General features: G+C 36.3%; 2 protein-coding genes across 5 annotated transcripts; one reads left to right on the forward strand and one right to left on the reverse strand.

The window, feature by feature from the left end:
* Positions 1-242: 242 nt before the first annotated feature.
* Positions 243-4321, forward strand: LOC115994887 (vacuolar protein-sorting-associated protein 11 homolog). The gene is made up of 5 exons (XM_031119202.1): positions 243-621; positions 704-892; positions 990-1310; positions 1484-3217; positions 3765-4321. Exons 1-5 carry the CDS (start codon positions 373-375, stop codon positions 4158-4160), a joined length of 2889 nt encoding a protein of 962 aa, XP_030975062.1. The 5' UTR covers positions 243-372; the 3' UTR covers positions 4161-4321.
* An 843-nt stretch (positions 4322-5164) lies between these two features.
* On the reverse strand, positions 5165-16122 carry LOC115994368 (DNA mismatch repair protein MLH3). 4 transcript variants are annotated; one of them, XM_031118491.1, is made up of 26 exons: positions 15902-16120; positions 15563-15705; positions 15419-15470; positions 15296-15343; positions 14321-14475; positions 14151-14208; positions 13502-13559; positions 13288-13380; positions 13046-13205; positions 12946-12961; positions 12611-12834; positions 11988-12057; positions 11812-11895; positions 10033-11472; positions 9858-9951; positions 9645-9754; positions 8442-8515; positions 8104-8301; positions 7701-7745; positions 7572-7625; positions 7372-7478; positions 7004-7052; positions 6363-6422; positions 6174-6246; positions 5691-5740; positions 5165-5576 (listed from the first exon to the last, which is right to left on the reverse strand). In XM_031118491.1, exons 2-26 carry the CDS (start codon positions 15686-15688, stop codon positions 5403-5405), a joined length of 3672 nt encoding a protein of 1223 aa, XP_030974351.1. In that variant the 5' UTR covers positions 15689-15705; positions 15902-16120; the 3' UTR covers positions 5165-5402. The 4 variants fall into 4 exon arrangements, with proteins under 4 accessions (XP_030974351.1, XP_030974353.1, XP_030974349.1 ...); XM_031118493.1 differs by having other exon boundaries at positions 5691-5776; positions 12611-12831; positions 15902-16118; XM_031118489.1 differs by having other exon boundaries at positions 5691-5776; positions 15902-16118.
* Positions 16123-16801: the final 679 nt, after the last annotated feature.

The following is a 16801-nucleotide window of genomic DNA, read 5'->3' on the forward strand; positions in this document are numbered from 1 at the left end:
AAAATGTTTTCTCTATTATTTTGCCTACTATTCAGTGTGTAGAACTTAAGTTTCGTGGAAGAATTGTAGTAATTGTGTATTAAAGATTCTGCTTCTGCTTCTGCTTCTACACACATACGTTGGATCATGCACATTTTGATTTTATTGTAGTCTATTGCGTCGAACAAATACGACTCAATAAGCTAAATACCGCAGTAACAAATCCTCTTTATAACGCTTTATCCTTAGACAAATTAGTTACAAAATAACGCCGTAACATTCCCGAATCATCTCCAATAAAAATTCCAATTCCCTTCTGATAAAAAAAAAAAAAATTTCCAATTCGCTCAGAGAGTCTCAGAGAAAGAGAAACAGAAAGACTCAAAAGGAAAAATGTACCAGTGGAGGAAATTCGAATTCTTCGAGGAGAAAAACGCCGGGAAATTGAACAAAATATCGCCGCCGTCTTCGTCAGAGGAAGAGAATTCGGCCGCCGTCAAAATCGAATGCTGCTCAAGCGGAAGAGGCAAGGTAGTGATCGGCTACGGCGACGGCACAATCAGCCTCCTCGATCGCGGCCTCAACTTCAATTTCTCCTTCCACGCTCACTCTTCCTCCGTCCTCTTTCTCCAACACCTCAAGGTGACCTTCAATTTCGAATCAATTTCAACTCTCTACTTTTTACATCACCGTACTACTCTAAATTTTGATTTATTTTCTTCAGCAACGGAACTTTCTAGTGACGATCGGAGAAGATGAACAAATTTCGCCGCAACAATCCTCAATGTGTCTCAAGGTTTTCGATCTCGACAAAATGCATCAGCCAGAGGCCACAAGCACAAGCACAAGCTCCACCACTCCAGATTGTATTGGAATCTTACGTATTTTCACTAATCAGTTCCCTCAAGCCAAGGTTTTATTTATTTATATTGTTTTTTGTGTGTTTGTTTATCTTAATTAAGCTTTTGAAAACTTAGTAACGGCGATTTTTGATGTGATAATGCTAGCAGATTACTTCGTTTTTAGTGCTAGAGGAAGTGCCGCCGATTTTGCTTATAGCTATTGGATTAGATAATGGTTGTATCTACTGTATCAAAGGTGACATTGGACGTGAGCGTATAACTCGTTTTAGGCTTGAAGTTGATGATAACCGGTCGTCATCAAATTCGATAACTGGTCTAGGTTTCAGAGTGGATGGTCAAGCACTCCAATTATTTGCTGTTACTCCGGTTTCGGTTACCTTGTTTAGTTTGCAGGATCAACCGCCTAGACAACAAACCCTAGATCATATTGGATCTAGTGTTTATAGTGTTACAATGAGTGACCGCTTGGTATGCTATTCGTTCTTTGTTTTAATTTTAAGTTTGCATTTATTGATACTTGTATGGTATTGTGTCAATGCATGTTTTGTTGTGATCATGAGTTGATAATTGGTCGACCCTGACTAGTTTGTTGAAGATTTGTAATTGATACCAAAATTTTGGGATTATTGTTGTTGTTGTAGGAGTTGATAATTGGTCGGCCAGAAGCAGTGTATTTTTACGAAGTGGATGGGCGTGGTCCGTGTTGGGCTTTTGAAGGAGAGAAGAAATTCTTGGGGTGGTTCCGTGGTTATCTATTATGTGTGATTGCAGATCAGAGAAATGGTAAGCATACGTTCAATGTTTATGACTTGAAGAACCGTTTGATTGCACATAGTATAGTGGTTAAAGAGGTTACTCATATGCTTTGTGAATGGGGTAATATCATACTTATAATGGCTGACAAATCAGCTTTGTGTATCGGGGAGAAAGATATGGAAAGCAAGTTAGATATGCTGTTTAAGAAAAACCTTTATACTGTGGCTATAAACCTTGTTCAAAGCCAGCAAGCTGATGCAGCAGCAACTGCAGAGGTGTTAAGAAAGTATGGGGATCATTTGTATAGCAAGCAAGACTATGATGAGGCTATGGCCCAATATATTAATACTATCGGTCATCTTGAACCTTCTTATGTGATACAGAAGTTCTTAGATGCACAGAGAATCTACAACCTTACCAACTACTTGGAGAAGTTACATGAGAAGGGGCTTGCTTCTAAAGACCATACAACTTTGCTCTTGAATTGTTACACGAAATTGAAAGATGTTGAAAAGCTAAATAAATTCATTAAAAGTGAGGACGGTGTTGGAGAGCAGAAGTTTGATGTGGAAACTGCAATAAGGGTTTGCCGTGCTGCTAATTATCATGAGCATGCAATGTATGTTGCAAAGAAGACAGGGAGGCACGAATTGTACTTAAAGATCTTACTTGAAGACCTTGGTAGATATGATGAAGCCTTGCACTATATTTCAGGCCTTGAGCCAAGTCAAGCAGGGGTGACGGTGAAGGAGTATGGTAAGATTCTCATAGAGCACAAGCCAGTGGATACAATTGAGATACTCATGAGACTTTGCACAGAGGATAAAGAATCAGTCAAGCGAGGAGCTTCAAGTGCATACATATCTATGTTGCCATCTCCTATTGATTTTCTCAACATTTTCATCCATCATCCAGAATCCCTTATGGATTTTCTTGAAAAATATACTACCAAGGTAAAAGACTCACCTGCTCAAGTTGAAATCCACAACACACTGTTGGAGTTATACTTGTCCAATGACTTGAACTTTCCATCCATCTCACAAGCTAACAACAATGAAGATCTTAATCTTAGAGCTGTTGGGAAATTGGTTGCTGATGGCAAAAATTCAGCTAAGGAAACAGATTGTTTGGAAAGGCGTGACAAGGGCCTGCGTTTGCTTAAGGGTGCATGGCCATCTGAGCTAGAACATCCACTTTATGATGTTGATTTAGCTATCATTCTTTGTGAAATGAATGCATTTAGTGAAGGGCTGTTGTACTTATATGAAAAGATGAAACTCTACAAAGAGGTGATTGCTTGCTATATGCAGGCACATGACCATGAGGGATTAATTGGATGCTGCAAAAGGTTGGGGGATTCAGTTAAAGGAGGGGACCCATCTCTTTGGGCTGATCTGCTGAAGTATTTTGGTGAACTTGGAGAAGATTGCTCTAAAGAAGTGAAGGAAGTTTTGACCTATATTGAAAGGGATGACATCTTGCCTCCTATCATTGTTCTTCAAACGTTGTCCAGAAATCCATGCCTCACACTCTCTGTCATTAAGGATTATATTGCTCGAAAGCTTGAACAAGAATCAAAGCTTATTGAAGAGGACCGGCGAGCTATTGAGAAGTATCAGGTTGGTGCTTAATTATTGCAGCTTTTTTTAGAGAAATTTTGTCAGGTACCTGTTTCTGTCATCACTTCCACCTTGAGTTAAATGGTGCTACAATTTTTTGCTGAAAGAGAATAAGAAAATTTCAAATAGCTCCTAAAAAGGACAAAAGAGATAAAATGTAAATAAAGGAATTAAAATAGATAGACATAGCTATTATTCAATACTAGTTGAATTCCCATACAGTATTTTGTTAGTTTCCTCCAATATTTCAATAATTTTACTTCTAATATTTAGTGTTCTATTTTATAAACAAATCAAAAAGACAATAAGAGTGGTGTAATAATTTGATCATATTATATGTGTTTACAAATTTGAAAATTGCATGATGACTGATATAAATAAATCTGTTTCATGCCTATTAAAAGAAATGCAAATATCATTTTGATAAATAAAAATAAAATTATCCTTTTATAATTATTTTTAAGCCTGAGATGTGTAGAATTTTATTCATAATATTTTCATTCAATGAGAACAGCCAAATTACTAAATGAGCTTCTTTAATTTGCAGGAAGACACTCTGGCAATGAGAAAAGAAGTTCAGGATCTCAGGACAAATGCCAGAATATTTCAGCTTAGCAAGTGCACTGCATGCACTTTCACACTTGATCTCCCTGCTGTACATTTTATGTGTATGCACTCTTTCCATCAGCGTTGCCTTGGGGATAATGAAAAAGAATGTCCTGAGTGTGCTCCTGAATATAGATCTGTTCTGGAAATGAAGAGAAGCTTGGAGCAGAATTCTAGAGACCAGGATCAGTTCTTTCAGCAAGTGAAGAGTTCAAAGGATGGATTTTCTGTGATTGCTGAGTATTTTGGAAAGGGAATCATAAGCAAAACAAGTAATGGATCCACAGGTGCAGGTGCTCTTGGATCAGCCAACACTTCTTCCGGCAGTGGCCTCTAAAGTTGACATTTGACGCCAACAACACTAGCCGCTAGTGAATGTCTAAAGGTTGATTTTTTTTTTTTACTTTTTTTTTTTTTTGAAATTTAAAAATGTATATGGCTTGATTTTGAGCTTTGTTGCCCCTCGTTTTTTGATGATTGTACTTGCTTCTGTTTTGTCCCAGTTATTATATTTCTTTTTATGGACCAAGTTTTTTTTTGGGAAAAATCCAGAATGTAATTACATATGAGGCCCAATTTGAAGTCTAAATATACAATACTTTTTCGGCTTTGACTGAAAACAGAAAATGTCATTCTTAACCTTGTTTTTACATCTATGAGCTACAAAATTACTCCTAAAGATTGCTGTCACAAATTTGAAAAAAAAAAGAGGTTACAAAAAATGTGATTTCCACTGACAACCACCCATTTTCGGTTTTTGTTTAGCCCGGATTTTATTTTTAGACCGATCACCCTTCAATTCAGAACTTTGTCAGTCAATGGCATTATGGTCGCTATAAAATAGTTGCTTGGAATCACGGGGAGTGTCGCCCAGTGTTGGTGGATTAAATAACCACGATCATGTTTGACATTCCTGGTTATATCCTCCAGGCTATTTACCAAAACAACAAAATTTCGGACCTGTTTGGTAAGAGATTTCTAGTAACGTTTGATAAGAGATTTCTAGTGGTTTGTATTTTTTGGAAATACATGTAAGTGAAAAAGTGTGTGAAAATATGTATAATGTCGTTTAAACACTGAAAACTGTTATTTAAATCACAGTAACAAATAGGCCCTTAAATACATTACTTAAATGTAGTTCCTTAATTTCCCCTCTAAAAATTCAGCTATGTAATTTTTTTTCATACATAAAAGTGTATTTTTAGTTAAGTATTGTCATATGGCTAAATTTTAAAAGGAGAACCTAAGGAACAACATCTAAATAGTGTACTTAAGCTTTGGCCTTACCAAAATCATCTCCAACTTCGTGGTTATATCCTCCTATGAATGAAGACAAAAAAGTAAAGAAATCGTGATTTATTATGTCCAGATGAATTTACTGAGCAGGGTTCGGACGTATACTGATTACTAAAAGTGAGCTATACACCAAATGACAAAGAATGAATTTACACTTGTACTGATTACTGAAAGTGAGCCATACACCAGATGTCAACGAATGAATTTACACTGAACGTGTCAATTAACATGCATGTAGGGCTGCCACACTGATTCTAGTAACACCTTTGGTGTCTCCTCAACTCTAACCTCTTGCAGAACTTAACCGCTGTGCCGCACGTTCAATACTGAGTTTTTGTCGACGTAAACCATGCCACAACTCACTTGAACTATCACCCAAAAATCCGACCTTAGCTACCTGCTTGCGCAAGGCCTCCAAGTTGACAAGAGGGACAGTTGTGGGACGTCCGTGAGCACACTGCACAGCACACGTTTCACAGTTATTCAAGATTACAGCTGAATAATTCTCTCATACACATGAAATCAATTTGCAGAGACCTATGTAAAATGTTTCTAAAGAAAATTAACTCACTTGAAAACAAAGTGAGGTCTTCTTTAGCTCTTCAACGATGAGGGAGCATTCTGAAAGTAACAATGAGTCCCCAAACATAATTGCACCTTAATAGCAGAGTAACAACAATTAAGGAAAAACTCTAGAAATAAGAAGAAAATTCATCTTCATAGTAAGCGTTGTGCCAGATTCTTCTATCACATAAAATAAAAAAGAAAGGGCTAGAAGCTGGCTAAAAGGTGAAAACTTGCAAAGAGGTTAAATAAAAGGGAAAAGTCTCAGATAGTCAGATGTACCACTGAACTAAGAAAGATTCACTTCCCTCAGTACACCAGCTCATATGGGAGTATTTTGTCAAGGAAATTACACATAATCCCACTCAATGATATTTTGTATGTAGTGTAAAAATCTCCTCCCACATGCACAAACTAGAATAATAGTTGTGCTTTCAATACCCCCCATTTGTTCATGACTCACATGTTTTTTGTGAGATCAAGTATTTACCTCTGCATGCTTTCATATTAAGGATTCGAAGAACTGAAGGAGGTATTGTTGAGGATCCATCTGTATCAGCAAGCTACAGATTGCACAATAAACTGGACTTAGAAAGGCATTGATTGTGTTTAAAGAAGGTAAAGAATAGAGGGTAACCAGAAGAAAAGGAAAAGTTCCAGTTAGAGGGTCATATGATACCTGCTGAAGAAATTCCAAAAGATCTACATCAGATAAATTGACACCTAAAATGTTGGGTACCTGCATGTTATTATAGAAAGCAATTATATTAGTAAATATAATAAATACATAAGAGGCAGCACTTATGCAAAAATTTCAACTTTGGCTGCAACCAAAACAAGCTGAGTGCAAATTTTTTGACTCGATTCAATTCAGTTTATATAGGCTTGAGCTTAGCTCAAGCTTTGAACCAAGCTTATAGCCTAAGAAGCTTAATCATTGCTAATCAGATAGTCAATCTTAAACTCAGGCTATTCACTTTGACAAGCCTATATCAAGATCAAGCTCAAGCCTGTTGAAAGCAAGTGTTAAATGCACATACTTATTGAAGTATGTTTATATGCTTTAACGTATATAGACTTGCACACTTAAGAATCAAGCATAGCTATGGTTGATCTTAGCTCAATTATGTAATGAGTGAAGTTGAGCCATCAGTGGATCAACAGACAAGCAGCTCACAAGCAACTTGGCTCATTTGCAATGACCATAAAGCTTTGGTTTGGACAATTATTAGAGAAAGATGAAAGTCCTTTTCTGACATGTTTTTAGCTCATAATAATACTGAACGTAAGAAGAAAATGAGAAAGGAGATTTTGCTTCACCGCAATAAGTGTGACAGCTGTTGGCCGCCTGTGGAGAATATTCAAATTCCTGCCACAATGGTTAATGTTACAAACCACAAATTAGGGTAAGAAAGAAAAATAGGAAAAAAAGGGGGGGGGGGGGCACGGGGGCAGAACTACAGAACATGATGAACAATATAACAGTAAAACTACCATCTAGCCTCATTAACAGTGTAAAAATACATGAACACATGCACGTTAGCAATGCCTCTTCAGGTCTTTCCCATCAAAAAAGTCTATATCTGTTGTCTATATTTCAGAATGCTGGATATTGATATGCTAAACCAGCGCTGTTTTCTTATAATTAGATAATCAACAAGCATGAAGTTTTTCTAGGTAGAGAATACCTCTTGAAAGACCTTGAATCTTGGCCATAAATGTTGCAGATCCAACCCCAATCTTTTATCTCTTCAGCATAATATTGCAGTAACTGATAGGCATTCTCTGGCAGTGTCTGTTATTACCATATTTAAGTCAAACTTTTCAGAGATTAGAATACTCCATATGCTCATGGAAGAACCTAAAACAGCATCAAATTCAGACATACCAACTCTTGTTCAACATCAAGATAACTTCTTGTCTTTGCCTCTCCAGATAACACCTAAGTAGACATGGTCTTATAAGCCATGATATATATATTATCATTTCACAAGTTCAAACAACAAAACATTCTTACCTTCTTTCGCAGTTCTTCCAGTCGGATCCTTTCATCTGCAGCATGCTACAGAAGAGCACCATTGCCAAGTCATAAATCCATCCAAATTTATGCAAAGGCCATTGTGTGCGTGTGTGTATGTGAAAATATACATGTTTCAGGATGAGTGAACAAGTAATGAATGCATGTTTATATATAGGCGCCAAACTTATACTTTTCTCAATCAGTATGTCTACAAGTATGTTTACATAAAGCAAAGAGGCAACTGTGGGTAACTTAATTCCAATAGAAATTCCATCAATCACAAAATTGTATAAAAACTACAATTGATCACTAGTGCCCTTGATCCCTCCAAAGACCACCATGCAATTCAGTACAAGGCAGATACTGCATGACGAAGTAGAAAAAAATAGTATAAATAAACCTGGTCAATAACGGCAAGTGTTCCACCAGCCACAACTGGAATGAATTTCTTATCCACCTGCTGAAGAACTTTGGCATTACCCAGGCAGTTCTTGTTGATAGATTTAGGAATTAATGAATCACTGGCAAGATGCAAGAATCCCGAAGAGATGTCAAGAATTTTACTTTCATCATGAACACCACATGATCTATTTTTGTTCTGTACGAAAAAGATAAAACCCATCATTCACTAGTTAAATGGATTTTTAAATTACTTCTGTACACTACAGTAAACTTGAATAGTGATGAAAAGCTCATCTGTGTATTAAAACAGTCTTTCAATTTGCAAAATTACTCAACTGTTATCTGGGAAGAGCAATTCTGCCATTTGGACCATGAATCCATTGAATCTTGAGTTTCATTTGAGTTGGAGACTGAATGATGAGATAGTGTAAGGTCAATGCTATGTTAATCTATTATGACAATGAAGACATAAGAAGCAAGATCCACAAGCCAAAATGAAACAAGGCTTTGGCTGGTAGATTTAAAAAAAACTTGATTACGAATGGCAATTACATCATGCAGCCTGCCCTGAATGGGGTGGGTTTTCCTCAATACATGAAAAGGATGGGATGGGGACGGGATTCTAAATTTAAACTGAGGCAGGTTTGGAGTGGAGACAGGTTCTGATCTTCCTGCCCTGATGCCCTTGGTATGTTACTTCAAAAACCCATATGTTCTTTTCATTAGTTTTTTTTTCTTCCTTCTCCAGCCTCTCTCTCTCTCTCTCTCTCTCTCTCTCACGCACACACAAAGAGACAAAACTCAGTGCAAATCAAGTGTCTTGGCCTCCACAGAACCAAACCCCTTCAACCTTCACTGCTGCATCATTCTTCACCAGCAAGCAAACATCGATGACCTCCTCATCCCCAGACAAGAAGTCATCCACTGCCTCTGCTTCTTCAAATAGGCCATCACAAGTCATTTTCTTCAGAGAAGACAGAGAAATTCTCTAGATCTGGCCATTTGAGCTTTTTGGCTGGTTTTTCTGTATTGTGGTTGGTTATGTAAATATCGTAATTCTTCTTTGGGTTTATATTAAAGTTCTGATTCGTTTTTTCTTTGGTTCCTGGGAGGCTGGGACAACTTGGGGTAAAGGTAAAAAAAATTGACATTTGTGAATTTTCTGAGGGAAAAAATATCAAGCTTTTTAGAAAGCCAATTAATATTTATGTTCCAAGTTTTATTTTTCTGCTTGTGTTTATGTAACATATGTGATTAATTTGGAAAGTTTATTCAATGATATTGGATTGTAGGATGGAGGCAGGTTTCTTAGCCCTGTGCATGGGGCAGGGTGACAGGGAGGGGTTTTAAAACCTGAGGCAAGAATGGGGTGAGAACTGGGCACAAAAATCCCACATTGTTGCCATCACTAAACCTGATGCAAAATTAATTGCTTGTTGGCAAATTGATAAATGCTTCTAGCATTATTGAAGAACTCAATGTGCCAGTTCACAAACTTTTATTTACATATGGCACACTTTTGCCTAAATATTGGCTTACCTTTAACTGGAATGGTATCTTGAATGTCAAGATAATGGGACTGTCCATACTTTTCTCCTTCAATCTCCTTCAGGTCTGAAATGCCTGCCATCTTCTTCTCCATATCTGGTCTGAAAGCAAGAATAATGTAATTTAGGAATTCAGCAAGACAATATTGCATCAAAACTGCTATAATAAGAATATAAAAATTTAAATAAAAAAAATCTGTACTACCTAGTCTCTGACAACAAATGCTCCACAGAATTCGGCTTAGAAATTAAATGAGAAATACCAGAAGGTTGTTTTGCATGCTTCAACTTGTCTGCTTCTGAAAATTTACAGGCATATTTTAGTTAGTTTTGCATCATCTTGCCATGTCTTAAAGGGCAACTCAAATCACAAATAATACCTGGATAGGTAAGGGCATTATCAAAGGTTTTGGCATCAGGTTTTCCTTCAGGATGATTTAAGGAAAAGAACCTCCTTTTTCTTCTGTAAAATGGTGGAGCTGAATGGCTTCTTGATCTTTCTTTAGGAAAATGATCCTGTTCACAATCTTGATATCTCGTTGAATCCCTTTGGCCTTTATACTTATCAATATCTTTATCTTTAGCACACGAGTTCAGATATAACCAGTCTGTCTCATCTGGTAATATATCTGGAAATCTACAATCTTGATTGTCTCTTTGAAGGAATTCGCAGAAATCTCTACTAGAATCAGAAATACCATTAAATTCTAATTTGCTATATGTACCACTTGAGGTGCCATTTTCCAGGCTGGAGACCTTTGACATGATATCATAACTAGATTTGCAGCCCCTTTTTCTGTTATCCACAAAATGCCCATAACTAGTGCTTTCACCTGAGTGAAAACTCACTACAGGGGCATTTTTATCCTCAAAATGCTCAACATCCCATGGTGTAGCTTGAAATAAGGGATCTGAGGTCGGGCAACACCAGTCTGAATTTGAGGTCCATTTACCAGAGCCAAAGTTTGCTATTTGTGTGAGTGAATCAGATTCAAGAACATCTTCAATGAAATGTTCTCCAAAAGATGGATCTGACTTTACATAAGCTCTGGACGAAAAATCAAATTCTCTAGGCAATTCACATTTTGTAATTTCTCTGGTGAAGGCCTGAGAGCATGATGCCTCATCTTGCCACAAGCTCCTCGAAAGGAAATCAAAAGTATGGTTGCTGCCCTCAACTTCTAGAATATTAACTTTGTCATGAGTACCTGCTTGCTTCCAGTCAGTCATGGAGCCATTTCTTTGAAATTCAAATCCTTCATCATTTACAAACAAAGACCTTTCAAGTGGCAGGCGTTGTTGTGAAGAGCAACCCTGCAGCAAAGGTCTTTTTATATCCCTGCTAAAAAAGTCACAAGATAATGCACGCCCTGCTGATTCAATGTCAACATCTGGAACAACTTTAAGGGACTGAACTCTACATGCTGAACTTAAACTATTTTCCTCCACATTATCATCGAATCTATTTTCCAAGAAATGATCTTCCATGGATAAAGAATTGTTATCAGATTTCAACAGATGGTTGTCATACCTACATAACACTGTGGGTATAGATTTAGCCTCAAGACCATCCCATGACTGTAAAGCATAATCCTTTTGACAAACAAATCCCATCTCAACTTGTTGCTCTTTAAATTCAGCAGAAATTTTCTGCAAGTTCCCAGAAGGAATTCTATTGTGTGTGTGAGACAAAAGGTTGACCTCTTTCATTAGCATCTCTGAAGGTGAAGAGAAAATGTCAATAGAAGCTTTATGATTTTGGATCCTGCACTTCTTTTCTGCAATTTCAGAGGTTTCTGACAAATCTACTTCAAGAAAATCTAGCAACAAAGAAGGTGATATTTAGCTTTGGGCTAAGAGAAAATCAAACCAAAGTTATGCATATATTCATAAAGCATGCTATGTAGATAGCATGTATGACACAATATCTTTCTGCTAATGTTTAGAGTATTTTTTAAACGCAATATCATAATTACGTACAACTTCTAAGACATGGAACCAATTTGATTCACATCAATGAAAAATGCGGCCATTTAAAATTCAAAAGAAAATAAAAGGTGATTTCTTCTGTACACAGCCTGTGTATCGGGATTGCTTTTTTATTAATGAATTTATTTACTTATCAAAAAAAATCAAAAGAAAAGGAAACATATTTTTACCTTCTTCTGCTGATATGATATCATCAACTTCCCTCCACATTTTGTCCTTTCTTATTATATCAGTTGCATGACTAATGGAGTCCCCTGAAAAGATCTCAGAGATTAATAAAGGTTTCAGAAGTCCCTAAATCAAATTAGTGTTAATAATCAGCAACATGTCATTGTAGTGGGTGTACCAAAAGCTAGATTGTCCTTCCAAAATCGTTGAATGGCCTTCTCAGTGAAGGCAAGTATAGGACCCCAATCCTGGCAAGAGAAAACAAGGAGAAAAGAAAAAATTCAGTGGTGCCCATGAAAAGTATTGGATTTCTTAACCATTTCAATGCTCTCGAAGCTTTACTTAAAAGGTGAGACTAAGAATTTCCTTTGTGCAGTGACCAAGGATTTTTATTTTTATTTTTAATTAAGTTTTTATTTCTATTTTTATGTCCCGTGGGAGTGTCCCCAAAAGATAAGAAAAAATATCACTAAAACTAAGAGATCAACTGTTCAGTAACACTCCACAAGGGAAGAATTATAAGCAATCATTTTGAGAGAGAAAGAGAGAGAGACAGTGGTAAAGGGACTCATAATGCAAATTTTCAATTACTGTCCTAAAGTCGAATAACCCCACCCCAAAATTTATGGACATTTCAACAAGCCTGGATAAATAACAAAGAAATCGCCCAGAACCTTAATATGCTTTATAAACATTGAGCCACTAGACAAAGTCAAATTAAAATAAACAGATCCAGAGAAACTCACACGATCAATTAGAAATTAAACGTAAATCAGTAGATCAGACAAGAAAGTGAATCACCTTGAACTCAACATATGTCTTTGATGGTTCAAAGGTTAAATCATAGAGAGATCGAGGGCAAATTAGATTCAAAATATAAGCTGGGTATGCTTGAGACCTACTTCTCTTCCTGTTTTGGGACCCATCATTGACTGCCCATGAATCCAAACACTCAAACCTAGTGGCCAGTTGATTCAGTAGTTTGTGAATTGGACCTTTGCAAATGAACCGCGAGTTAATATCTGCTACTATGTAAAGGTCACAACCAAATTCTCATAACATATAATCCTCTCCAACCCATGACACTCACCCTAAAGACAAAGTACACTGTTGACGTGTATACAAGAAATGGATACAGACATATTGAAAGGCCTGCAACAATAGACATTACATAATTAGAAACAGGTATAACAAAATAAATGAAAAAGTACATAGTTAATCAGTTAAATCTTCTACCTTGATTCCGAAACCATCACATGGACCGGATATGAAGCCAGAAAGCTTCAGTGTACCATCACTAGCATTCAATTCATGAAAAGAGTCAGACTCAATCCCAAACCCACTTGTCAATAGTGACAAAGGAGAAGAAGGATGAGTGCAAAGAAGTTCGTCCCCACTGCATGTTGAGAATAAAATATATAAGTAAACAAACATGATAATCAAACTATCCCCAAATTGCAAAAATGATAGGAAGTAACCTTTCACTATCAACAACTTTGAAGGAAACTTGCGAGTAGACAAGGGCAATCCTAAGTACACATTTCTTGACTGAGTGCAACACCTTCTTGGGGCTGTCAGTTCAGTAATGCAATTTGGAAATCACAAGTGCACTAAGTCAGTTCAAATGGATACAATGGTTATTTTATTTGAGGCAAACTACATCAAAAGCTGTAATGGACCAAAAAAAGGAACCTGGATTGCATATATTTCCTCCGAACTGGCTGGTTGTAAAATAAATCACGAACAGTAACTGCAAAGACTCAAGCAATAAATAATTGAAAGTTTATTGTATATGGTTATGAACAACAATATAGAAAAGAAAAATTATCCACATAAAGGTAATTTCAAGTTACACGTTCATTTGTGTGTGTATATATATATATATATATTTCAATTTGTAAGCTACACCTGCATTTACACAAATTTGACAGATTAGCAGTTCATGTTCACTATTCAGCAATGATCAATGTAATTGTTGTTGTGAAGTATAACACATAATAAGTTACACAGATAGGTCAGAACATGCCAAGAGCCTTGTAGCTTAACTGACACCTCCTATTGTTTCCAATGGAGACGAAACAGGGTTCAAATCCCTATTCCTCCATTGTAAGTATGGAATTATTATTATTTTTTTAAATGATAGGTCAGAACATGCATTTGAATGAAAACTAAACTCGACAACCAACCCCACTGCCAAAAAAAAAAATTTAAGATGGCTCAAATGATGTGCAACAGGTTTACTTCATTGAGAGAGAGAGAGAGCATAAATGGCATGAATGGATCTTCAAATAGGGTAGTATCCTAACATCAAATAATATCATTGACAAAAATAATATGTTACCTGTGGTGCCTACATTCTTCCTGTCATCATCAATTTCAAGATATAAACACTTGCATCCCTATACATAATAGATCAAAAGTCAACCAGAGCCAAGCTTGCATGAATAACAGCAAAATTAAGCAACTTGCTCATGGAATAGCAAAATTGAAACAGGAACAAACTGCCAATACCTTAATGACTTTACGATATCCATTTGGCCTCCCATATGCTTTTGTTACAATTTCCAACAATGAGACATCAGAAATGGAAGCCAATGCTTCTCCACGAAAGCCAAAGCACCCACTTGCAACATCCATATCAGCCAACTGGTGAAACTTTGATGTTGCTGCTCAGAATACCCAAAAACTATCACAACTTCATCTAGCAAATCCAAATCCATATAAGATAAATCCTCATTTTTAATGCATCTCAATTCAATCCACGAGAATTACCTTCAATGTTCCCCTATTTGAGTTAAATTATACCCCGCAAAATCCCCACCATTAGTTAAAAATTCCTAGACAGTCCTAGGCTCCCAGTCCTCTTGATGGATAGATACTAGCAGTTAATGACCACTTCTATTTCTTTCTTTATCAGATAAGCTTACAAGTAATATGATGATCCACACAAACTGTATGAAACAGTTAAGTTAGCCTAAGTAGTTACCGAGATTAACTTTTTCAAAACCTACCCATCCAAGTCGTTTGGTTTCATTAGGGAGAACAGTTTTTCTTTCATACAAAACCCATTACCTACTACAAAGAAAAATTTTGGGTCCAAACATATATTACAGAACTCATCACTTTATTTTTCTGAGGCTAAATCTAAAAACAGGTATAAAAAAAAAATTAAAAAAAATAAAACAAAAGAGAGAGAGTACAACTTAAGGTTCTGTAGAACATTAAGCCAAGCCCATTGTACTTTACTTCCATACTATTGTAACACAGTCAGGTACTAGTACTACATTGTTGTATTGCTAGGCTAACTTCCCTTTTATATACAGGCCCCATGCATAGTTTCTCTATGTGATTCAGTAATACATTCCTGATTCCATCAAAGTTAAAACAAATGACTACTCACATAAGCACTTGAAAACCATTACAAGCATCAACTAGAAAGAACCCAGGCAAAATACACAAAAAGAAAATATCAAATAACTTGGTTACCATATCTTTCTCCCAGCAAAACCAATCCATCCCGAGTAATACCGGATCCTGCAAGTACATCAAATAATATTGAAACTGAACATGCTACACAGATTTAACCCATTGAAGGAGTTTAGTACTTACCGTCATCCACCACTTTCACATAACACGTGCCAACCCCTACATAAACTGATACCTAAAATCACAACAACAACAAAAAAATTATCAATTCTCAGAATTTTGATATTGCTTTACCATACAAAACTTTCGCGAGCAAAGCCTTTTTACCTTTGTGGCACCGGCATCGAGGCTATTAAAAACGAGCTCTTCCACAACCCTAGTGATGTCGAAGAGGATGATGCCGGAACGCACTGCACTCCGAACTGCCTCTGGCAAGGGATTGATGCTCCTCATTCACAAAATTCAAGCATCTGAAATCACAAGCAAGCAAGAATAGTTTCAACCATTGCAAATTTCCAATCAATTTTAAAGCAAAGTAATTGTACGAGTGTGGAATTTTCAATAAGCAACCAATATTGGATTTGGACAGTAAATTTAATTTCGGGAGAAGTGAAATTTGAGAGAGGCGGTGAAAATGTAAAGAGGAATCGAACCTTGGTTGCTTACCTGACGATTCGATTCGATAATGGTTAGGGCTTAGGGTTTCGAAACGAACGTCGACGTTTTGAGCAGAGCAGAGCAGCACAGCGAGTTTCGATTTTTTGATATCGCGGGTTTCAAATGCGAAGCCGAAGAAGAAAAAGGCGGTCGAGAAGTCAGTGAGTGTTGTTATAAATGGATGGTAGGCAATGATAAGATTACACGTAAGGAGCTTTATTTGAGTCATAACGGGTGGACGCGTGTCACCCTAATGTAGTGCGCAACCGCCGCTACTTTTAAATTTCTTTTTGACGGCTGTAGTTTTCGCCGCGAGTAATGAAACTGTGAAGTATGAAAGTCTTTAACTTATTCGGTATATTTACTGACTTTTAAAGTTTTATACCCACTCCAATTCTTACAAATTGCATTGGTTGTTTTACTTTATTACAAAAATACCTGCAATTTTGTATCTTGTAATTACTAATTAGTAAATTTTCTTTTTTCCTTTTTTTTTTTAATTATATGATTACAATTTTAATAATTTGTGGAAAATGTTTAGCTCCAATATGATTTGAAGTTTTCTTCCTCCAATTCATTATATGACGATTGAAGAAACTATTTATGATTAATTTTAGTCACATGACTTTTTTAATTAGTCATATGACTCATGTAAATAATATATATAGATAGTCTTATAAATCGTCACCTAGTGGATTAAAGAAGATAGTACTAAACTAATTGGAAACTAAACTATGATTAAACATACAATAAATACACTTAATGTAAACTTGTTGATAAAAAAAAATGTCAACATTTTAGTAATTACAGTAAATAGATGTCCTTGATTATAAAAAGATAGATGTCCTTAATGTATCAATTTCTATTTAGACATGCGATTGGATGGGAGACTATAAGACAAATAACATA

The sequence above is a fragment of the Quercus lobata genome, chromosome 6 (genome assembly GCF_001633185.2).
Source record: "Quercus lobata isolate SW786 chromosome 6, ValleyOak3.0 Primary Assembly, whole genome shotgun sequence".
NCBI classification, from domain to species: Eukaryota; Viridiplantae; Streptophyta; class Magnoliopsida; order Fagales; family Fagaceae; genus Quercus; species Quercus lobata.